The sequence below is a fragment of the Microcaecilia unicolor genome, chromosome 2 (genome assembly GCF_901765095.1).
Source record: "Microcaecilia unicolor chromosome 2, aMicUni1.1, whole genome shotgun sequence".
NCBI classification, from domain to species: domain Eukaryota; kingdom Metazoa; phylum Chordata; class Amphibia; order Gymnophiona; family Siphonopidae; genus Microcaecilia; species Microcaecilia unicolor.
This window is the reverse complement of record NC_044032.1, coordinates 496,160,180-496,185,949: the sequence shown is the minus strand read 5'-3', so window position 1 is coordinate 496,185,949 and position 25,770 is coordinate 496,160,180. Positions and strand designations below refer to the sequence as shown.

The 25,770-nt window shown below is 42.0% G+C and overlaps 1 protein-coding gene across 1 annotated transcript in view; it reads left to right on the top strand.

Annotated features, from left to right (window-relative positions):
• CPZ (carboxypeptidase Z) overlaps window positions 1–25,770 on the top strand; it is a 148,177-nt gene that overhangs the window by 99,847 nt on the left and 22,560 nt on the right. Inside the window, exons 7-9 of the mRNA XM_030191145.1 lie at window positions 7,228–7,386; window positions 13,449–13,584; window positions 15,070–15,209. Of these exons, the coding sequence (XP_030047005.1) occupies window positions 7,228–7,386; window positions 13,449–13,584; window positions 15,070–15,209 (435 nt within the window). The remainder of the gene's footprint in view (window positions 1–7,227; window positions 7,387–13,448; window positions 13,585–15,069; window positions 15,210–25,770) is intronic.

Below are 25,770 nucleotides of genomic sequence, written 5' to 3'. Positions count from 1 at the left end.
GGAGATGGTCAGCATCATGACAATCATGGCTCAATATCAGTCCATAAGTTATCACAATATGTACCCAAGTCAATAATGATCTTCATTGTTCCCCCAATCCATCAATGTGCCTGACAACCCACATCAGTGCAACCAACAATCCTCTAGCCCCTCACCCCACACAAATGCTATTCTCTGAAGGCCTTTAAAAAAATATTCTTCTATACCAGCTTTTCTTAATGCAGCCAAGTGCAAGATAAACCCAGATGGAGAGTTAATTGTTCTCTCAAGTGGATATATGCTCAGTCTTGTCTATCCATAATTGCTACTTGAGGAATATATCAGTTGGTTCAACTATATAAATGGCTTGGGGATCTCAGTCTCAGGTGCATCAATGCTTAACCTAACTTATTTAGGAATGAAATTTTAACTCCTGGATCTGAGATGGAATAAATTTAACTCATATTTCTGGGATTAGTGCTTGCTTCTGATGCTGTACCAGCTTGATCTCAGACCTGAGGTTCTCAGATGGCGTGGTCTACTCTGGACCTGGCCTAAGTTCAAAACCCCTGCATCAACTTTTATAAATAAAGCATTTATATGGCTAGTGCCCATGCTAACCCCATAAGTTCTCTTGAATATTGACCTCTGTAATTTATATACCTGTGGATGAATCCTACATTACAAACAAACTACACTTGAGATCTGGTGACCATTAACCACAGATATAAAACCATCTTTGTACAGTATAAACTCTTGCTCTAAAACTAGACTGCAATGGATTCAAAAGGGGGTGTAGCCATGGGTATGTAATGGGTGGGTTGTGGACATTTCTAAAATCTATGTGCGTTGTTACAGGATACACCCAGTCTGTGTCTAATTTCAGTGTCGGCATTTACACCAAGTTTTACTTGGCTTAACTGCCTGCAACTAAATTTAGTTGCGCAGATGGATGCTCAGTATATTCTATAAACCACATAGAAATTTAGGGGTATTCTATAAAGTATGCCTAAATTTATGCATACTTTATAGAATACGCCTAGGTGTATTTCGTTTCAGCACTGATTTTTTTTTTTAGGCATGATATATAAAAGCTAGTCCTTTTTTCAAATCGACAAACCCTTCGACCCTTTGCCTGAGAAATTGCACAAATAGCTCTTGGTGGCTTTTTGGATCTGAGTGTCTTCCCTTCATATTAACATTTTCATGATATAACCTTTGGTTTTGGGGCTTTAAGTATACAGAAGGGTTTGTTGATTTGAAAAGGGCATGTTTTGGGCATTATTGGGATGAACTTTAAAATTATACTTAAATTTTCTATTTTGCACTAGAAAGAGAATTTTAAAAAATTCCCTGTCAGTATTTATGCCTGCTCTGTGGTACACATAACCATCAACTAACTGTTCTTTTGGACTTGTGTTCTGGAACAGTTGTCAAGTCAAGAATTTTGTGTACCTCTTGTGTTCAGAACCACCTGAAACAGAGTTCTGGAGCTCAGCTCCTTACCTGGCTCCCCTTGAATATCCAGTTCTACAAATTCTGATAATGATACATGTAACTGCAGCACTTACACATGTAGAAACAAAAATCTGCCACTTCCATGTATAAATGTCAGTATTTATATGTCAAAAGCCCTGAGTGATGATACCTTTTTTAACTTTTTTTTTTTTTGTAAAATGGCTCTTATTTTTCCACTACATGTTAGCAGATGCATGTTTTTTTCCTGCAGACTTACATGTATTTTACAAAAGTCTTACATTCAGCTAACCTTTTGTAAAATATGCTGCAAATTGCAGGCATTCTGACATGTATGTCTCTTTTCCCACTTAGACAATCTATACAGAGTAGCATAATGGTTAGTGCAGCAGCCTGAGAACCAGGTTCAATTTCCACTGCAGTTCTGTTTGACTCTGGGCAAGTCACTTAACCCTCCATTGACCCAGATACAAAATAAACACCTGTATGTAATATGTAGACCACTTTGATTGTAACCACAGAAAAGCAGTATGCCAAATCTCATTCCTTTTCCCCTATGCAAAATTGGATTTACACGTGCAGAACTTAAACTGCAGTATGAGAAAGGGTACTGGAGAATGGGATTGGGGTGGGGATTACACTTACTTTCATACTTTTGATTTTCAAAAGTATGTATTTCATTTCAGAATTATGGGGCCCCTTTATTAAAGGGTGTTAAGCCCTTAACACGGAGTTAGCATGCAAGAACAGACTACTGCTAAACATGATCAAGTGTTTTGTAATATTTTGCCTGTTAACACATGGTAACCTATGCATTACTTATTTTTATTAAAACATTTGTAATCCCCTGGTAAACTGGGTGTGATTGGGTGTATGGCTTTCCCCAGGGCATTACTAGAACTGGTTTATAGAACTCTCGAGATTCACAGGGGGGACAGTGGGAGGGTGATAGACCCAGCCCAAAGGGAGGTATTGGGAGATAAGTGACAAGGGATGTCATGTGAGGGGTGGAGTTAGATATTATGAAAGTGTTAGTGTAACAGATCACATGATCTTTGGTTGCCTTCACCCCCACCAGGACCCATGAGGAGAGGCAGTATCCTGATCAGGCCAATAACCTAAGGCTGAACCAAGGATTAGTTTCTGCTAACAAGAGCAGTAACTGTGAGGAGAGCTCCGGGTGTGTAGAAAGGGATATTCCCCCCTCCCCCCCCCCCCCGGGAACAGAGCAGGAAGAAGCCTGTTTGATGCCAGAGGCAGCAGCTCGTGGAAGTGCACCTCTGGAGGTAAGGGACATAGGGAGGTCTGATGACTATGTAAAAGCCCAGTGGGACAGCTTGCCACAGAAGGAGCGGGAAACAACAACCTTGGATTGTTCTGCCCGAAAGAATGGGTACTGGAAGGCTGGATGGTACTGTAAATATGTAAATACCTTAGGATTCTTCAATAGATTATCAATTCAATCATTAGAACTATTGCCAATAGTGTGGACTGTTACAAATGCCTCTACTAATAACGTAAACTGCTTGTTAAAAGTATGAAGTTTGGATATCTGCCTGTTGCAGTATTCCAATACAGTTGTTGCATTTAATACAAATCCTGGAGTGGAGAGTTTCTTTGGAGTGTGAGTGAAGTGTATTGCTCGTTGACTATTAGAGAAATGAGAAAGAGAGTGGCTTAATACCCTACGGCCTACCGGGATAAAACCCAGACCCAGCCTGCTCTCAGTTCATGATAACAGAACTTTTATTTGTGGCCCTGGTTCGGGCACCCAACCCGAGATCTTAGCTGATGCCCAAAACTTGTGGTGGCAACCAGGATTACACAGTTTTAGGAGGGGGTGTGACACGGGTGGAGTATGAACATTCCCATGCTATCCAGCTAACACATTAGAATCATTGCACATTAACCAGATAATGCAGGGTTAACGCGAGAGCATTTAGTGCTTCCTAAAAGTAAGTGCATGACCTGCAAAAAAAGAAAAAAGAAACAGCAATACATTAAAGTTGGACTTTTCGTCTATCTGGGTTTAGTGCATGGGAAAGTCTCACGTTAGAACACACTAAGCCCAGATGTTACCGCACCTTACTAAAAGAACCCCTACGTGCACCAAATAGTACGTATAACTGTGTGTGCAACTTTTTCTGGGGTAATATTCACAGTGAGAGTACTCGTGTAGTTTCACTTTGAAAATCAAGCAGTGTCAGCATAGTGAACTTTTCACTAGTGCAGGCAGTTACAGAAATAACCACTAAATCATTATGCATCTGTAATAATTGCAGTTTCACTTTTCAGCAGATTTTCAACAAGAAATTTATCAGAAGTCAAAAAGATCCATTTGAATGCTCCTTACAAATTTGAATACCTGGATAAAGATGCTGAATTTTTGGCTCTTATCATTTTTCAAAAATTCCCTTACTTTACCATTCATAAAATGATCTTAATCAGGATTCTGAATGGCCACAGGATGTCAGTGTTGCTCCTAGACAATAAGCTAGTAGAGAAATTCGGTGGATATATGATGAAACAGTTTGTTTGTTTATTTATTTATTTGCTGCATTTGTATCCCACATTTTCCCACCTATTTGCAGACTCAATGTGACTTACAATATATTACAACGACAAACACATTAATGGAATAAGAATTTCAGAATATAGATACAGATGAGGTGCATAAGAAAATCATGGAAATCATATTAACGGAATATGAATTTCAGAATTGTTACAAATAAGATGCATAAGAATATCACGTAGGGTTAGAAGTGGATAAATAGAAAAACATAACATAATGATATCAGGACGAGATATAATATTCAGTAATGAGGATGCAATTAAAATAAACAAATTAGGAGAGTTCCGTAAAAGTTGTATCTGGTGAAGTTTAGGAGTCAGTTCGTTATGGGGGATCCTTTTTGTACGTCTTTTTGAACAAGTAAGTGTTCAGTAATTTCCAGAAGGTTGTCAAGATGCAATAATAAATAAGGGCTCCTTTTACAAAGCGGTGTTACCGATTAGCGGCGTGCAGAATCCGAAGAAGTCCATCCAGTTCTCATGGGCTTGTTCATATTCAGTGTGCTGCTAATCGGTAGCACCGCTTTTGTAAAAGCAGCGCTAAATCTTTTGTGCATTTTGATGCATTATAAACCTCACCGTGCTATTTATTAATTCTGTATTTTTGTTGGCATTGTATTATTTTGTTTTCATCAATAGCGGTGATATGTAATATGTCTGACTTTGATGTGCTTCTTTGTTTTACTCTGCCAGTTTCTGAGAATTAAGGCACATTTAATAAAAGAATTATTTATTTCAGCTTTTCTATGCTACCCTAAACTAATGGGGTATTTTACAAAGTGGCGGTAAGACCAATGCAGGCTTACTGCACACTAAAATGGAAATACTGCCAGCTCATCACAACCACTTGTGATAGGAGCACGCCGGGAATTTTTTTCCCTAGCGCGGTGCTAACCCGCCAGTAATTGGGCATTGCCATGTGCTGCCCGGTTACTGCTGGATTACCATGGGCGCCCTTACTGCCACCTCATTGGGTAGTGGTAAGTGATCCCCACAGCATGGCCATGCAGTAAAGGTTATCTTACTGCGTGGCCATTTTTTCGGGGGAGCTGCAGTAAAAAGGGTCCTGGCGGGTGGGAGAAATGGCCCCCTTTGCTACCGGAAGGCCCTTTTCCCCACAGCTTAGTAAGAAGACTCTTATCTATCTTGGATCATAATGAAGGGTGGGGCAACAAGTAGGTGTCAAGCAGAGTTTTCCTGGTTTCCATCTGATTGTTTTAACCTTTATGCCAGGTCTTCTTAATATTATAGTTTTATTTACTGGAATATCAAATTGCTAATCTATACAACCATAATAAGCATGTACTTATTTATATTTTTATAGCCCTCGGTTATAGGAATGGACTGGCAAAACTTTTAGGGCCCTGTTTACTAAGCTGCTTTATAGGCGTGTTAACATTTTTAATGCACGTTAACCACGTATGCACATTAATTGTGTAGGCGCCTACAATATCCCTATAGGCGCCTACACGGTTAGCACGTGCGCTGATTGTAGGAGTGTTAAAAACGCTAATGCGCCTTAGTAAACAGGGCCCTTAGTTTGCTTTATTTTCCATGTCACTTCCAGGAATATTTGTTTCATTCATTTTCATTTGCTGTTTATTTTTTTATTTTTTTGTCAAGAGAGCAAGGTGCTGTACCACATGCATTATGGGTCAGTTTCAGCAAACAGTATCCAAAGTTAGGTGCCAAAATGATCTGTGCTATCTTTGGGTGCTGGATTTATGTCTGGTGTAAATGCCAGTACCCAAGTTTTAGAAGTTTAATGTGCAAGTCATGATCTTCTATAACATTGCACCTAATTCATGGGAATTCTCCCTGCACCACCTATGCTTCTCCCATAGTCATTTCCCCTTTGAGTTGCACACTATGAAATTTAGGCATGTAGGTTATAGAATGGTGATTAGGGTAGATGCATGGGCAAATTGAAACTGAAGCCAATTAAGTCCAATGATTGATTGTTAACACCTCAATTCATTAATTTGCCTGCACATCGGCCCCTGTGTGCCTAAATTTGTATGTCTATCTTTGGGCAACCTATATTGAATCTGAGGGTATGTACATGTGCACAGTGGTTTGTGCAATATTTTGCGCACACATAATGGGTGTCTTCTTTGCCAATAATGTGCACTAACTTGAAAGTGTGCGTACTTCTAGCAGCAAATAACGTTGCTTTTACAAATTTAGGCAGATTCGACGAAGTGCCAAAAAAAGTGCCTGAACTGACCAGAGGACCACTGGAGGGACAAAGGCATGCCCCCCTTTAATGCCCCAGTGGTCACTGACCCCCCGCCTACTCCCATAAGAGGTGACAATGAGAGTACATACTAGGCTCTATAACAGCTGCACATGTGATGGTCATTCCTCTTAGAACAGCAAACAGGTCCTGGAGTAGCCTAGTGGTCAGTGCAGTGGACTGCAGAGAAGGGGAGCCAGGCCCATTTCACACTCTAATTGGTACACTTATGGTGGAAAGTATGAGCCCTCCAAAAACCACAATATACCTACTGTACCAACATATAGGTCACACCTGCAGGCTTAAGGGCTATTGTAGTGGTGTACTTTTTTTTTTTACTATTCCTGGAATGCTCACCATACAATACAAGGGGGTAACATTGAGATGTGTACCTGGGACCTTTCATGTGAAGTCCACTGCTGTGCCCCCTAGGGTGCCCCATTGCTTTGCTAGAATGTCTGTGTGGACAGCCTACTATAAGTATCCTGGCCCCCAGACATCCCATGTCTTATTTTTGTGTATTTTTCTCTATTTTTTTTAAGTGGTACCAAAAGATAGACATATTAAGCACAAAACATCTAGCAAACAATAATTTTTGAAACAGAAATACATTTTTCTAGTTCAAAAATCGCTATTTGCCACTCAATCTTTGGGTGTTTTCAGCAAATCAGACTTAGATGTGATATCAAAAATATCCCTCCACAGGTATTTATTGTGGGTTTTGTATATATTATTATACCTTTTGTGTCAGGGTTTTATAGAATAGGCGTTAAACAATTTTTTTTTAATTTTAGGTTCCCTGTTATAAAATTATGTCTCCCCCTTTCCCCCACCTAAGAAGTACAATAGCTGATGTTGTCCATTGTTTACAAATGGCTTTTAACACAGAAACGACACAGATTTTATGTTGGATGTTGCAGCTGAATGTTCTTCTTCATTCATGTTATGTGCAACTTATCCTACAGATCGCTCCAGAGACAAAAGCAATGATGAAATGGATGAGGTCAATTCCATTTGTTCTGGCTGCCAATCTTCATGGAGGTGACTTAGTAGTGTCATATCCTTTTGACTTTTCCAAACATCCATTGGAAGAAAAAATGTTCTCACCAACCCCTGATGAGAAGGTAATATTTAATTTTATAGTAAGGGTAAAAGTTTGTCTAAAGTAGGAGTTGATTCAATGTAAAATATGCTTTTTTCATAATTTGAAAGATGGATTCCTTATAGGTTGTGATATCTTATTGAACCAACAAAATAATTGTATTATTCAATATAGTGGAGATTGCTGTGGGTGGGGGGGGGGGGGGGGTTGAGGGATGATGTGATCAGGAGTGCTCAGATCCAAGGTCTGAGATTGAGGGTGGATAGTTAGAGGTGAGCTGGTCAGGGGGTGCTCAGATCAGGAGGATGGTGATTAGGGGGTGATTGGTGATGCTCTGATCTTCTACTACTACTACTACTATTTAGCATTTCTATAGTGCTACAAGGCGTACGCAGTGCTGCACAAACATAGAAGAAAGACAGTCCCTGCTAAAAGAGCTTACAATCTAATAGACAAAAAATAAAGTAAGCAAATCAAATCAATTAATGTGTATAGGAAGGAGGAGAGGAGGGTAGGTGGAGGCGAGTGGTTACAAGTGGTTACGAGTCAAAAGCAATGTTAAAGAGGTGGGCTTTCAGTCTAGATTTAAAGGTGGCCAAGGATGGGGCAAGATGTAGGGGCTCAGGAAGTTTATTCCAGGCGTAGGGTGCAGCAAGACAGAAGGCGCAAAGTCTGGAGTTGGCAGTAGTGGAGAAGGGAACAGATAAGAAGGATTTATCCATGGAGCGGAGTGCACGGGAAGGGGTGTAGGGAAGGATGAGTGTGGAGAGATACTGGGGAGCAGCAGAGTGAGTACATTTATAGGTTAGTAGAAGAAGTTTGAACAGGATGCAAAAATGGATAGGGAGCCAGTGAAGCGACTTGAGGAGAGGGGTAGTATGAGTAAAGCGACCCTGGTGGAAGACGAGACGGGCAGCAGAGTTTTGAACCGATTGGAGAGGGGAGAGGTGACTAAGTGGGAGGCCAGCAAGAAGCAGATTGCAGTAGTCTAAACGAGAGGTGACAAGGGTGTGGATGAGGGTTTTGGTAGAGTGCTCAGAAAGAAAGGAGCGGATTTTACAGATGTTGTAAAGAAAGAAACGACAGGTCATGGCGATCTGCTGGATATGAGCAGAGAAGGAAAGAGAAGAGTCAAAGATGACCCCAAGGTTTCGAGCTGAGGAGACAGGGAGAATGAGAGAGCCATCAACAGAAATAGAAAATGGGGGGAGTGGGGAGGTGGGTTTGGTGGGAAAAATGAGAAGCTTGGTTTTGGTCATGTTTAATTTCAGGTGGCATTGAGACATCCAGACAGCAATGTCAGACAAGCACGCTGAAACTTTGGTTTGGATGCAAGGTGAGATATCAGGGGTAGAAAGGTAGATTTGGGAGTCATCAGCATAGAGATTGTAGGAAAAGCCATGGGATGAGATTAATGAACCAAGGGAAGAAGTGTAGATAGAAAAGAGGAGGGGACCAAGAACAGAACCCTGAGGTACGCCGACAGGCAAAGGGATAGAAGTAGAAGAGGATCCACCAGAGTGAACACTGAGGGTGCGGAGGGAGAGCTAGGAAGAGAACCAGGAAAGGACAGAGCCCTGGAATCCAAGTGAGGACAGGATATCGAGGAGTATGCTGTGATCAACAGTGTCAAAAGCAGCAGAAAAATCAAAAAGAATGAGGATGGAATAGAGACCTCTGGATTTAGCCAGTAATAGGTCATTGGAGACTTTAGTGAGCGCAGTTTCAGTTGAGTGGAGAGGGCGAAAACCAGATTGTAGTGGGTCAAGAATAGCATGTGAGGAAAGAAAATCAAGGCAGCGGTGGTGAATGGCACGCTCAAGTAATTTGAAGAGAAAAGGGAGGAGGGAGATGGGTCAGTAATTAGAGGGACAAATAGGGTTGAGTGAAGGCTTCTTAAGGAGAGGTGTGACCACAGCATGTTTAAAGGTAGTAGAGACAGTTGCAGTGGAAAGTGAGAGGTTAAGAATGTGACAGATAAAAGTAATAAGAGCAGGTGAGATGGCATTAAGAAGATGGGTGGGAATGGGATCAGAGGAACAGGTGGTACATTTTGAGGAAGAAAGGAGAATTGTAGTTTTCTCTATAGTAACTTCAGGAAAGGAGGAAAAGGAATGAGGGGAAGGAGAGAGAGGGGACAGGACTAGTGGAGGGAGAGGTGGCGAGGTAGAGAATTCAAGGTTTATCTTTTGAACCTTGTCGTGAAAGAATTCGGCAAGGGATGGGGATGGGGATTAGGTAGCCCTGCCATTGGTAGCCCTGCTTTTGGTGTGTATTTTTCAGTACTTTGACATGTGTGGTCTGAAATCCCCACACAGTCATTTAAGTGCCAAACCTTTTCAAGACAATTCTATAACTTTATAGAAAAAAATCAGCTGGGCATGCATAAATGCAGGCGAACTGTTTGCCTGCATTTATGAATGCCCAGCTGATTTTTTTCTAAAATTAAGTGTGAGATAGTAACCCCACTTTTTGTCAATCTGCACTGGCTTCCTATTGAGGCAAAGGGAAATTTTTAAATAGTGTACCTGAGTTATTTTGATATTGTTAGGAGCAACACCAGATTACTTTTTTGAGATGCGTTGACCAGAATTGCACACAGTATTTGAGGTGTGGTTGCACCATGGAGTGATACAAAGGCATTATAATGTCCTCATTTTTCTGTTACATGCCTTTCCTAATAATTCCTAATATTCTATTTGCTTTCTTAGCTGCCATTGCATTCTGAGCAGAGAGTTTCAAAGTATCATCAACAGTAACACTTAGATCTTTTTACTGGTTGGTGATTCCTATTAGGGAACCTTGCCATCACATAGCTATAGTTTGGGTTTCTCTTTCCCACATGCACCACTTTCTACTTGCTCACATTAAACGTCTTCTGCCATTTGGATACCCAGTCTCCCTGTCTCGCAATATCCTTTTACAAGTTTTCACAATCCTCTTGTGATTTAACAACTTTGAATAACTTTGTGTTGTCAGCAAATTTAATTACCTCACTTGTTATTCCCATTTCTAGACCATTTATAAATACAGCGGTCCCAGCACAGACCTCTGCGTAACCCCACTATCTACCCTTCTTCATTGAGAATACTGACCATTTCACCATACTCTGTTTTCTATCTTTTAACCAGTTTTAAATCCACAATAGGACATTACCTCCTATCCCATGACTCTCTAATTTCCTCTGGAGTGTTTCATGAGGTACTTTGTCAAATGCCTTTTGCAAATCCAGATACATAGTATCAACCGGCTCACCTTTATCCACAAGTTTGTTCACCTCTTCAAAGAACTGTAGCAGATTGGTGAGGCAAGATTTCCCTTCACTAAATCAATGTTGGCTTGTTCTCATCAATCTATTCTTATGTATATGCTCTGTAATGTTGTTCTTTATAATAGTCTCTATCATTTTGCCTGGCATTAACATCAGGCTCACGGTCTATAATTTCACATAACACCTCTGGAACCATTAAAAAAAATTGGCATTACATTGGCCACCCTCCAATCTTCCGGTACCATTCTTGATTTTAAAGATAAATTACATATTACTAACAGTAGTTCTGCAAGTTCATTTTTAAGTACTCTGGGATGTATACCATCTGGTCCAGGTGATTTGCTACTCTTCAGTTTGTCAAATTGCCCCATTACATCTTACAGGTTTATAGAGACTTGATTCAGTTTTTCTGAATCATCAGCATTGAATACCATTTCTGGCACTGGTATTTCACAGATCATTCCAGCGCCTAAATTTGGGCACCATTTATTTAATTCCCCCCCATGTTAGTCTGTTAGTAGAGTCTTCTCATTGTCCTTCTTAATGGATAGTTATCTGGGCATCAACACTACATTTCAGTGATGCCTGGGCAACTCATGGTTCCACCGAGTCTCTGGTTCAAGACCACCTGGCACTAGCTAGAGAGTGCTGCAGCGGTCTGGCCAGATTTTCAGCAGCATTATCAGATTTTGTACTGCTGAAAATCAGTGTATCACACAGTGAGCACTATTTAACTGGGTAGTAGCCTCTCCTTTCTGGTTAAGTAGAGTTGAATATCAAGCCGCTAAAAAATATACAAGAAATAAGTTTTTCTTTCATTGAAAATGAAGAGGATGAAAGCCAGATTTAAGTGGATCAAGAATAGCTTGAGATGAAAGAAAGTCAAGACAACGGTGGTGAACAGCACTTTCCAGTATCTTGGATAGGAAAGGGAGGAGGGAGATGGAGCGATAGTTGGAAGGACACATTGGGTCTAATGAAGGTTTTTGAGGAGTGGAGTAACTATGGCATGTTTGAAGGCATCAGAAACAGTTGTAGTGGAAAGTGAAAGATTGAGGATATGTCATATAGAAAGGATGACAGTAGGAGACAGAGTGCCAAGTAGATGGGTGGGAACTGAAACAGCCCTTGCTAAAGTCTTCAATGACCTGTGCCTAGCCAGACCTCAAGGTCTATCCTCATCCTTCTCGATCTGTCTGCTGCTTTTGACACTGTTGGTCACCGCCTGCTCCTTGATACGCTGTCTTCACTTGGATTTCAGAGCTCTGTTCTTTCCTTGTTTTCTTCTTATCTCTCCCATCGCCCTTTTACTATATACTCTGGCAGATCCTCCTCCACTTCTATCCCACTATCAGTTGGTGTACCTCAGGGCTCTGACTTGGGACATCTTCTTTTCTCCATCTATATTTCTTCCCTTGGTGCTCTGATCGCCTCCCATGGTTTTCTGTATCACCTTTATGCTGATGACTTCCAGATCTACCTCTCCACACCAGAAATTTCAGCAGGAAACCAGGCCCATGTATCAGCTTGACTGTCTGACATTGCTGCCTAGATGTCTCACCGCAATTTGAAATTAAACATGACAATGACTGAGATCTTTCCCTCTATACCCACCTCTCCTCTTCCCTCATTCTCTGTCTCTGTAGATAACACTCTCATTCTCCCTGTCTCATCAACTCATATTTTTGGGGTTACCTTGACTCCTCTCTCTTGCTCTCTTTCTCTGCACATATCCAATAGACTGCTAAAACTTGTTATTTCTTTCTCTATAATATCATCAAAATGTGTACTTTCCTTTCTGAACATACTACCAAAACCCTTATCCACAGTCATCACCTCCCGCTTAGGCTATTGCAACGTGCTTCTCACAGGTCTCCCACTACGCCATCTCTCTCCCCTTCAATCTGTTCAAAATTTTGCTCTATGACTTATTTTCCACCAGTGTCACTATGCTCATATTAGCCCTCTCCTTAAGTCACTTCATTGGCTTCCTATTCATTTCTGCATACAGTTCAAACTCCTCTTATTGACTTACAAGTGCATTCACTCTGCAGCTCTTCAGTACCTGTCTTAACTCTCCCTATACTACTCTCTGGGAACTCCCTTCATTGGGTAAATCTCTCTTATCTGTACCCTTCTCCTCCACTGCCAACTCCAGACTCCATTCCTTTTATCTTGCTGTAGCATATGCCTGGAATAGACTTCCTGAGCTAATATGTCAAGCTCCATCTCTGACCGTCTTAAGTCTAGGCTAAAATCCCACCTTTTTGATGCTGCTTTTAACTACTAACCCCTATTCACTTTTACAGCACCCATGTATGTTTTATCATCCCCACCTTAGTAATTTCCTTATCCCTTATTTCTCTTGTTTGTCTGTCCTGATTAAATTATAAGCTCTTTCAAGCAGGGACTGTCTCTTAATGTTCAAGTGTACAGTGCTGCTTATGACTAGTAGTGCTATAGAAATGATAAGTAGTAGTAGTAGTAGCAGCTGATGTAAATATCAGTGCTCAACTTTAGGCACAGGAATCAGCTCTAAATGCTATTCTAGAAAGAGCATTCATCTCTGAATACTCTTTATAGAATAGTGTTTATCACTGATTTTTTTCAGCGTTGATTTTTGAGCGCCATTTAAAGAATTTCCCCATACTTTCTTTTATAAAACAGGTACAATCATAGACATTCTCTAGGCACCTAAATGTAGGCACACTGTCATAGAATTGCCTTCTGTGTGTTAACTGCAATGCTTGGCTTTTTATATTATATTAGATTATCTGTTCTCAAACTGAATTATGTCATAACTCTCTTTTCAGATGTTTAAATTGTTGGCAAAATCATATTCAAGTGCACATCCAGTAATGTCAGATAAATCATCTGAAAGATGTGGTGGTAACTTTGCTAATAAAGATGGCATTATAAATGGAGCAGAATGGTACAGCTTTGCTGGAGGTAAGTCTTTTCATTGTTGAGGTGGGCAAAGGGGGTGGTGCCTCCCAAATCTTGTGAGACTAAGGATGAATTGATCCCTTCCCCTTCACTGCCAATATGACTTCCTTACCCTTTGCCCCTCCAAAGTAAGCAGGCAAACAATTCTGATGACATGGTGAGCTATATATTTTATTGGATGTGAAGGATTGGAAAATGAATTGGGTTCTTTCTCAATATGCACTTCACCTTCTCTGCCTTTGGCCATTTGTAGAATTAATTAGATTTCCAACAAAGCAGCATCACATACGTCTGCAATAAGACTTTCATAAGTATAAACAAAGACACAGGGGTTCTCCTATAGAACTTAGCTTGTGAGCAGGGTAAAATCACAAGGAGGAAAAAGACTCAAAAAGCTCCCGGCTAGAAAAAGCAACAGGAGCAGGGCTGTTTCATCATTGGCACAAAAACCCTCCTTGTAGCAACAGGTGCAAAATGACTTCAATAATATATCACAAGTCTTAAAACATTATACTGTGCTTATATTGTACTTAGCTGTGTAGTTCTTCCTTTCCTTTCTCTTCTCAGAAAACAGACTGAGACCCACCTTCAGCCTGCCCCTAACATTTCTGGTTCGGGGATGGTCAGTTAGCTGGCAAATTCAGCAGCACTAACCACTTAAGTGCTGATGAATATTGGATGCCAGCTTGCTCAGCGGGGTTTATCTGAGCAGGCGTCTCTCCTGCCTAATTAAACCCTTTTAAATAGCAGGCCCATAGTGGTTTTTTAGGTCTTTGAGGGAAATCTAAAAATAAATAAACAAATTACTAAATAGCAGCAAAGTATAGCATATTATTAATAATCATAGGGGGCTTTAGTTTACATACCACCACTCCATTAGCAACTTAGTTAACAACTCGCCAATACTAAGATGCAGGCAGTAGTCCAGCAGCAAGATGTGAGCTATCCATTCTTTTGAATTGAGTGTCACATGTTTGGTTATCTCCCAGGTGAGAGGTCATGGGTGTACTCGGTGCAAACAACTCCTAGAACTCAGGGAATGGGTCCAATCACTGGAGGCTAAAGTATCAGACGTAGAGGAGCTGAGGCAGACAGACTGGTATATAGAAGAGACCTACAGGAATTCTGTGCTGCCATAGAGAAAGGTCAACTGAAAGGACAGCATCACCTTGAAGTGGCAGGAAGTGATCCTGCAACCAGGGCTTGCCCTCCAGGGAATACAATGTACTCTTGCATCAAGGATGTGTCTATAGGGGCTTCTGCCCAGGAGGGAAGGGGCGGCTTTAATTAGATTGCCCCCATAGAAGGTAATTTTATAACAAGGCACCTGGTTTAAGAGGGCAAGTAGGTGCCTACTTAGGCATTATTTTTTTAGGCATTATTTTTTTAGACATAAAGAACAATATTAAACATGCATGTTCCTAATACCTATAGCAATACCAACATAGCTAATTTTAAAACATCTATTTGTTTCATTTTCAAAATAAGGTATGGCGGATTTCACTTATCTTCACACCAACTGTTTTGAAGTTACTCTGGAGGTGGGATGTGATAAATTCCCCACTGAAGATGTATTGTATTCAGCATGGAAGGACAACAAAGAATCTCTTCTGACCTATATGGAAATGGTACATCATTTGACTTCACATATTCTCTTAAATGAAGAGTATTTTTAAGAGAGTCATTTTCAAAAACTTTCTGTAGATAAAATGGACCTATTGCTTAGTTTTATTTTGGGTTCTTTAGCACCAGCTTCTTTCTTTCTTTCTTTTTTTTTTTTGGGTGAAATGGTACTTTACCTATGGAAATGGGCTTCTATATACAGTAATTATCTGACCAATATTGCAGATAAACTTATGCACATGCATGTGCATAAGTTTACAAGGACTCTGCAGAGGATTTCCAGAGTGGGCAAGGCAAGACTTGCATTTATACTCCTACTTTTGAAAATTCAACTGCCCTTATGTAAATTAACCCTGAGAATTTGTGTGTGCCAAAAAAAATCAGATGTAAACATGTGTGCATAGTTTAGCAGGGTAATTTTCAAAGTGGAAAAATGTACATACATTCACTTTGAAAATCCAGCCAAATCCACACAGAAAATCCTATGCATATACTTATTATTCATTTATGCACTTACAAAATTATTTCCTTGTTTATCATCTTTTCTAAGATCTACAGCAAACACGAGAGCATTATTATTTTAACAAAAATTGACCCTGTGCTGCTATTAATGTAGCAAAAGGTGTAAGGGTGAAGGAGAGATATTGGCAGTTATTTAAGAGCCTTAATCATGATTTATATGTGTAGATATTGGCATTTACACAGGCATCTGAGATACATGCGTAAAATCCAATTTTAGAAAGCTGGGATTATACACAGGTAGATATGCACTACATATAGATGACAAGGCAGTGGCGTAGCAAGGAGGGCTGCAACCCAGGGCAGTTCGCCGTTGCACCCCCCCCCCCCCCGGGTGCATCACGATGACACCCCCCCTCGGCGCATCAACACCCCCCCAACCCAGTGCCTACCCTCCTCAGCTCCCTCCAACCAGCTCCTGCACCCTACCTTTAAAGAAATTTCGAAGACGTGGAGAGGCGAGGTGCAGCGCCTCGCGCCTGCATGTAAAAGAAGCGTGGATCCTCATCGGGCCTTCCCTCACGCTGTCTGTCCCGCCCTTGCAGAAATAGGAAGTTGCGTCAGCGGAGGGCGGAACAGACAGCGTGAGGGAAGGCCCGATGAGGATCCACGCTTCTTTTACATGCAGGCGCGAGGCGCTGCGCCTCGCCTTTCCACGGCTTCCGAAATTTCTTTAAAGGTAGGGTGCGGGAGCTGGTTGGAGCAGGAGGGAGCTGAGGAGGGTAGGCACTGGTCAAGGGGGGTTGTTGATGCACCGAGGTGGGGGGGTGTCATCGTGCTGCACCTGGGGGGGGGAGCTGGCAGGGAGCACCCTCCCCTTGAGCTGACACCCGGGGTGGACCGCCCCTCCCGCCCCCCTTGCTACGCCACTGTGACAAGGTGTATAATTTGGGTGGGTCTTGGGTGGAATCTAAATCAATCTTACAACTACATTGGTCAGATTCTTTCTCTGATGTGTCTGATGTTCATAATCTCACTTGTGAGGTCCCCTATTTAATATTGTCTTCTCACCCCTCATGCTATTTCTTCAAACACTTAGTATTACAGTTTTCATCTATGTGGATGATGTACAACTTTTGTTTTCTCATCATAACAGAGACTCTCTTCTGGTAGTTGAAATATGTCATAAGTTGTTTCAAATTGCAAATTGGCTTTCTCTAAATGATTTAAAGTTAAATCCTTCAAAGACACTTTCATTATATTTCCTTTAATAAACACTTCATCACTTATTCCTGGACCATCAATTCATAGTACAAAAATCCCACTTAAGGATGAAATAAAAATGTTAGGTGTCCTAGTAAATAATCATCTGACATTTAGGAGTCACACATTTCCTCTCTAATTTGTAAATCCTTTTTTGTCATTAGACAGATCTGTCTTGCATGATCATTTTTTAATACAGCTTCACTTTGCTTGCTTATTCCTTCTCTTTACACTTCATTATGACTGTACTTATAGAAGTCCAATTCACTATCCACTTAAATATATCTGGATTTAACTAATTCACCTTTCTTACTCCCACTATGACATCCAACTGTGAATATTTGTAGTTTTGGGGAGGAAAAAAGACTTCAGACACTTGATACCTCTACTACTGATTTAGTAGCGGATATCGTGCTGCTCAGCGTTTGCCATTGAAAATAAATTTTCTTTATGCAAACATCCTGGTGAGCATCCTCACAAGTCTCAAAAAAACCTCCCGATATATAAACAATATTCTCGCTTTTTATTAGACAAGAATTTTTGTGTATGTTTTTTTCACCAGAAATTTTCAACACTTATCTTATGCGTTTAGGACAACCTACTGTGGTACCTCCCTCTCCATACTTCCTGATATTCTCCTAAATCGATCCCCCTGCAACCTTATTCATGTATGCATCTTATTACCCCTATCTCTTCTTTCTTATATGGTATACATATTCAGGTCATCAAGTCTCTTCTCATATATCTTGTGGTGCAAATTCAGACCATTTTGTTGCTTTTCTCTGAACCGCTCCAAGTCTTTTTACATCCTTAGAGTGATATACCCTCCAAAACTGAATACAATATTCCAAGTGGAGCCTCAACAATGACTTGTGAAGGGGCATCAACACCTCCTTTCTTCTGTCAGCTATACCTCTCTCTATGCAGTCTATATCCAGTGGTGTGCTGGAGCCGGCTCGCACCGGCTCGCAAAAGCCGGTTCTTAAATTTTTAAAGATCTTGCAAGTCGGTTGTTCTGAATGGTGAGCCGGCTCCGGTGAATGAGGTAAGCATGGCAGGAGGGCGCCATAAGCCATGCTTGCCTCACCTCCCACAGCCCACGTTTGCCTGCGCCTGCCCCGCACCGCCCTGCATGGTTTAAATCTCTTTTATTACCTCCGTCGAAGTGGCCGCATCATTGAAAGCCCTGCCCACCTCTAGCCTTCCCTTCGTGAGTCCCACCTTCTGATGTCATTTCCTCTTTCTGCGAGGGCGGGACTCTGAGGGAACGGGACTCTGAGGGAACGAAATCACGAAAGGAAGGCTAGAGACGAGCACGGCTTTCAATGACGTGGCCGCTTTGACGGAGGTAATAAAAGAGATTTAAACCATGCAGGGTGGCACTGTGGCAGGAAGAAAAAAGGGAGATTTTTTTTTTGGGGGGGGGGGAGAAGAGGGTTGGCAGGTGGATATGAATGGGAGGGGAGGATGGGGGCAAAGGAGACTCACTGGACATGGATGGGAGCAGGAGGGGAGGGCAGGGGAGAGAGGAGAATCGCTGGGTATGGATGGAAAGAGGGGGCAGGGGAGAGAAAAGAATTTCTGGGTATGGATGGATGGAGGGGGCAGGGGAGACGAGAATTGCTGGATATGGATGGAGGGCAGGGGAGAGAAGAATTGCTGGACATGGGTGGATGGAGGGGAGGGCAGGGGAGAGGAGAGTTGCTGGACATAGGTGGATGGAGGGGAGGGGAGAGGAGAGTTGCTGGACATGGGTGAATAGAGGGGAGGGCAGGGGAGAGAGGAGGATTGCTTGAGGGGAGGGCAGAGAGAGAGGAGAATTGTTGGACATGGATGGAGGGGAGGGAAGGGAAGACAGGAAGGAGATGCAAATGGATGGAGGGGAGAGAGAAGAAATTCTGGACATGGATGGAGGGGAGGGAAGGGAAGACAGGAAGGAGATGCACATGGATGGAGGGAAGAGAGGAGAAATTCAGGATGTGGATGGAGGACAGGGAAGACAGAGGAAGGAGATGCACGTGGATGGAGGGGAAGGGAGAGAGAAGAAATGCTGGACATGGATGGAGGGAAGGGAAGAGAGAGGAAGGAAGGAGATGAGATGAGGGAAAAGGAACAGAGGAGAAAAACTGCACATGGATGGAGAAAATAGGCAGAAGCTGGATCCACTGGACAGTCAAGTCTGCGGAGGACCCAGCTTTTACTTACGGATGTAGGGCAAGAAATGAAGAAGAAAGGAGGAAAGTAAAGAAATAAATGGAAAGGAAGCCCTGGAAACGGAGTTAAGAGGACAGATAGCAGCAGAGTCAGATACTGGGCCAGCATGATCAGAAAAACAAAGTCACCAGACAACAAAAGGTAGAAAAAGTAATTTTATTTTCATTATAGTGTTTTGAATATGTCCACTTTGAGAATCAGGTGCTCAACGTTAAAAGTTTATATTTATTTACTTATTTATGGCATTTTATCCCACATTAAACATGAATTATATTGGAACCTGGAATCATTTAAAAAATTTTTTTTCCTGGAGAGAGTAATGCATTCCCCCCCCCCCCCCCCCCCCCCCCCACAGGTTCTCTCCCCGGCTATAGCTGCTCTGCAATTTTGAGGGGGGGGGGCGCAGAGGTGGACCGGGGAGAGAGCCTGTTGTTAAACATTTACCAGCACACCACTTCCTATATCCTTCTGGCTGTGGCCACCACCTTCACATCCTCAGACAGCATCACCCCAAGGTCCCTCTCCAGAAATGTGCTTATCTGTTTCTCACTTCCTATTTTGTACATCTCCTTCCTGTTTTTGCTAGGGGTCACTTCCTGAATGCCCTTGCTTCCTTTTGTCATCTCCACCCTCTAGTTTAAATGCCTTAAACCATACCATCTGAATTTTTCACCAAGAATCCTTTTTCCTGCCACAAAAAAAATGGAGTCTATCGTTACAGTACAGTCTTTTATTCCACCATATATTGCTCCATCCTCCTTTTTATCTAAAACCTTCTTCTTTACACTAGACTTTGAGCCTCTTATTGAATTCCTCTGTTTTAAATTGTCTTTGATTTATCTTTAAAATCAAGCATGGTACTGGAAGATTGGAGGGTGGCTAATGTATCACTGATTTTTAAAAAAGGTTCCAAAGGTGATATGGGAAATTATAGACCAGTGAGCCTGATGTTGCTGCCGGGCAAAATGGTGGGTACCATTATAAAGAACAAAGATTACAGAGCATATTCAAGAGCATAGATTGATGAGTCGCAACCAACATGGACTTAGTGAAAGGAAATCTTGCCTCACCAATCTATTACATTTCTTTGAAGGGGTGAACAAACGTGGATAAAGGTGAGCTAGTTGATATTGTGTATCTGGATTTTCAAAAGGCATTTGACAAAATACCTCATGAAAGACTCTAGAGGAAATTGAAGAGTCATGGGATAGGAGGTAGTGTTCTACTGTGGATTAAAAACTGGTTAAAAGATTGAAAGCAAAGTGTAGGGTTAAATGGTCAGTATTCTCAATGGAGAAGGGTAGATAGTGGGGTTCCCCAGGAGTCTTTCCTGGGACCGCTGCTTTTTAACATATTTATAAATGATCTAGAGATGGGAGTAACTAATGAGGTTATTAAATTTGATGATGATATAAAGTTATTCAAAGTTGTTAAATTGCAAGAGGATTGTGAAAAAATTACAAGAGGACCTTATAAGACTGGGAAACTGGGCATCCAAATGGCAGATGATGTTTAATATAAGCAAGTGCAAAGTGATGCATGTGGGAAAGAGGAAATTAAATTTGATGATGACATAAAGTTATTCAAAGTTGTTAAATTGCAAGAGGATTGTGAAAAATTATAAGAGAACCTTACAAGACTGGGAAACTGGACATCCAAATAGCAGATGATGTTTAATGTGAGTAAGTGCAAAGTGATGCATGTGGGAAAGAGGAACCCGAACTATAGCTACATGATGCAAGGTTTCACGTTAGGAGTCACCGACTAGGATAGGGAGTTAGGTGTCATCGTTGATGATATGTTGAAACCCTCTGCTCAGTGTACTGCAGTGGCTAAGAAAGCAAATAGAATGTTAGGTACTATTAGCAAAGGGATAGAAAACAAAAATGAGCAGGAGCGGACTGACCATTCAGGCAACCGGGAAGTGCCCGAGGGCCTAGAGGCTCCGGGGGCCCAGAGGCTCTGCCCGGTTGTCCTTGCCCGTTGATACCACTGACACCTCTGCACACTACAGCCACACTGGTTGTCTAGTGGCCGCCGCTGCTGTTGCCGCCACACACTCTAAAATAAAAAAGATAAAGCTGTCAGTACACTGCATGGGCATAGTTTGGGGGGGTGGGGTGGTGAGAAACACAGGGTTGGTATAACCCGGCTGCAGGCAGCTCTCGGTCCTCCCTGACCGCCCTCAGCACCCCAACAGCCCTCCTCTCCGTTCCTGCCACCCTGCCTTTAAACCTTTTATTTTAAGTCGCAGCGGCACAGTGAAAACAGCCCAGCAGGCTCGCCTCCATCCTTTCCCTTCCCTCGCAGTGTCCCGCCCTCGTGGAAACAGGAAATACATCATCAGAGGAAGGCGGGACACTGAGAGGGAAGGGAAAGGCTGTAGGCAAGCCTGCTGGGCTGTTTTCACTGCGCTGCTGTGACTTAAAAAGGTTTAAAGGCAGGGTGGCAGGAATGGAGAGTAGGGATGTCGTGCTGAGGACAGGCAGGTGGGGCTGGGTTGGAACTTGAACTCAGGGACTGAAAACTCACTGGACATGGATGGGAGGGGAGGATATGGGGCAAAGGAGAATCGTTGGACATGGATAGGAGGGGAGGGCAGAGGAGAATCGCTGGACATGGATGGGAGGGGAGGGCAGGGGAGAGAGGAGAAATCACTGTACTTGGAGGGGAGGGCAGGGCAGAGAGGAGAATTGCTGGACATGGATGAATGGAGGAGGCAGGGGAGAGGAGATATATGCTGGATATGGATGGATGGAGGAGAGAGCAGGGGAGAATGGAGAGTTGCTGGACATGGATGGAGGGAGGGGAGAGCAGGGGAGAGAGGAGAGTTGATGGACATGGATGGATGGATGCAGGGGAGGGAAGACAGGAAGGAGATGCACATGGAAGAAGGAGAGGGAAGAGAGGAGAAATTCTGGACATGGATGGAGTGGAGGGCAGGGAAGAGAGGAGAAATGTTGGACAAGGATGGAGGGAAGGAAAGACAAAGGAAGAGGTGCACATGGATGGAGGGGATGGGAGAGAGGAGAAATGCTGGACATGGATGGAGGGGAGGGAAGGGAAGACAGAGGGAGTAAAGGCACATGAGGGGAGTAAGGAGAAATGCTAGATATAGATGGAAGAGAAACTGCTGAATTTAAGAGCTGGATCTGAACACTTTGAGGGCAGATGCTGAAACTGGAGGAAGGAGAGGGGCAGGGCTACAGATGGTAGATAGGACGCATGAGGACACAGGAGGATGGTGGACATGGTGAGAGAAAAATATCAAATGGAAAGAAGACACTGCATAAAACAGAAGACACTGGGACCAAAGCAAATACAAAAAAAACTAAATGCTCAGACAACAAAGGTATTCAGAATTTATTAATTGGAATATGTCAGCTTTTGGAAATGTGCATCTGTGATATTCTGCATGCAAGTTTCAATTTCTGTAGTATTGCTGCATGCCGAGTCCGACTTCTTGAGGTAACTTTCCAGTTCAATATTTTGACATCATATGTTTTGATTTCTAGTTCCTTGTGTCATATCTGTTGTGTCATGCGTTTTCATGTGTGATCAATGTGCAGTATTCTGCTAGCGTGTAGTATTTGTAGCCCTTTTTGTTTTGTTATTTTCTCTAGGTAGTGTATTGGTGTTTTTAGAGCCCCGTGTAATTACAGTGCTGCCTTTCCACGCATATGGTTGTAGCTCATCCTGTCCTTGGAATTAGTGCTGTTATGGTCTGGTAAGATTATGAGTGTGTTTTTGCACAGGTTTGTGTATAGTGTTTTGCAGTGGAGAGACTGGCATGGGTATGGAGGGGATGGAAAGGAAGATCAGGGGGACATGGTGGAAGTTGGTAGCGGAGATTGTGGGGCGTGCTGGGTATGGAGGAATGTGAGAAGGGGAAATGGTGGGTCATACTGGGCATGGAGGGGAGTGGAAAGGGAGATTAGGATGAACATGCTGAGAATAAAAACAAATCAATGAGTGGAAGAAATTAAGAAGATAGGAGGAGAGAAAAACATGGCAAATGGACAGGAGGCCCTGGAGAGCGATGAGATAAGAAGGAGCAGAGACTGGGACCATAAAGGTAGAACAATTATTTTATTATCCATTTATTGATTGCAGTGTGTCAGTTTTGGGAATTGACATCTGCTATCTTTATATTTTGCACTGTACATAAGGAAATGCAACATTTTCTATTTCTCTGGTGTTGCACTGCATGTAGAGTGTAGCATCTTGAGCTTTCAAGCTAATTGTTGTTTACATATTTCTATTCTTAGGGGCCCTTTTACTAAAGCTTAATATGTGCTAATGGGAATTAGTGTGCGCTAAGTGCCCTGTTGCCCACAGGTATAAAATAGGACTGCAGCATTTAGTGGTGCTAATTCCATTAGCACTCGCTAAGCTTTAGTGAAAGGACGCCTTAGTTTGTGGTCACTTATCGTGTATTTGTGTTTGCAGGTGTGACCAATGCCAGATATTCTGTTAATGTTGATTGTTGGGATGTTGATTGTTGGGAGCTGTAGTAGTAATCCATCTTGTTCAGTTTTCCCAAAAAGTGTATTGATGCTCTGGGCTCACCACAATATATCCAGTGCTGCCTTTTCCTAGGAAAGTCCTTGTTGGTGCTGTTATAGAATGGTAGATTTGTGTCATACATGTCCCAAGTGACTTTTGTAGGGGTTTTGTATATATTCATAAGAATGTACATATGCTAGAGTTGGTTAAAATTTGGCAGGGACCCACAAGAAAAATCTCACTCATTTGGCCTTCAATCTCCAGCATTGCGATGGTAAATCTCCAGCATTGGGATGGGCCACCCTTGGTATCTCTGCTCCCGAACAAGCCACTAGACCACCCCTTCAAGGTAAGGGCTGCGGGGGCAGCAGTAGCATGGGAGGGGCAGTTGTAGCATCTGTGGGGGGGCGGTAGCTAAGGGGGGGCCCAGAGTATTCTCAGTCCGCCCCTGAAAGTGAGGACATCATAATGCCTTTGTATCGCTCCATAGTTGTGCAATTCACCGCATCTCAAAAAAGATATAGTGGAATTAGAAAAAGTACAGAGAAGGATGACAAAAATGATAAAGGGGATGGGACAACTTCCCTGCGAGGAAAGGCTGAAGCAGTTAGGGATTTTCAGCTTGGATGAAAGATGGCTGAGGGTAGATATGATAGAGGTCTATAAAATAATGAGTGGAGTGGAACGGGTAGACATGAATCATTTGTTTACTCTTTCCAAAAATACTAGGACTAGGGGGCATGCAATGAAGCTACAAAGTAGTAAATTTAAAACAGAGAAAATATTTCTTCACACATTATGTAATTAAACTCTGGAATTCATTGCCAGAGAATGTGGTAAAAGTAGTTAGCTTAGTGGGGTTTTAAAAAGATTTGGATAGCTTTCTAAAAGAAATGTCCATAAGCTATTATTAAGATGGACTTGAGGAAAATCCACGTCTTATTTGTAGGATATCAGCTTAAAATGTATTGTACTATTTTAGGATCTTGCCAGGTACTTGTAACCTGGATTGGCCACTGTTGGAAACAGGATGCTGGGCTTGATGGACCTTCAGTCTGTCCCAGTATGGCAATACTTATGTTCTTATGTTCCATAACTAGGTATTACTTCAGAAAGAACTACATTCCAAACCAGAGACTTAAGCCCTTCCCCATGCTTCTGGAAAGCTCTCTGCACTCCAAGTGTGCTGTTATTGGTCAGGTCATTTGTCCACAGGTGGATTACCATATCAGTATTAGAATCTGTACGCTCTTCTCTTATCACATTCAGTATTTGGTTGGTATACCTGGTAGCAGAGGGTCTTGAAAGGGTTGGGACCCTTGAATTGCATTTCCAAGTTAATGCCTCTTATAATGGAGTCCTTCTTGCAGCAAGAATTTTCTGCTTTGAGCTGATTCGCCAGTGTTTTGGGAATTTTCTTTGTGTAAAAGCAAGAACAACAAAGCAATGATATATAGCCTGAAAGAACTTTGCAGTTGAGAGAACTCTAGTTCCTTTGTGAAAACAGCCTCATGTGTGACTTTTGAGATGGTGAAGGGTAGCTATGGTCCATCTTCATAAAAACTGTAACAGAGAGGAGATTGTAAACTATAAACTATAATCTTGGTTGTCGAAAAATGAATGGAAATGTTATTAAGGGAAAGGATAAGAAACTATCTACAGTTCATTGAGTTTGAAGGATACAAGGCAGCATGATTTTACCTGAGACAGATTTTGTGAAATCTGATTTATTTCAATTGGATGAATAGAGAACTAGATTGAAGATACATGCCGGATGTGGTCTACTTACAGTAGATTTATTTATTTATCCATTCCATTATTTAGCCGATCTTCCTGACAGTGCCCAGAATGGGTTACAAAATTACGTACATAATATGTTAAAACAATTCAACATAAAAACAAGACATAGTTACTATAAAACTAAATAACAATTCCAGCTTAGCATTATTCCATTACAACTCATCAAAATACTAATTAAACAAATACGTTTTAACAGTCTTATGAAATCCTAACAGGTCATTAATGGATCTCACAGGGAGAGGAACCTTATTCCACAACCAGGTCACAGAATAAGAGTAAGCTCCAAAACAAGTGCACTTAAAGATGAAAAGACCTGGCAGGAGG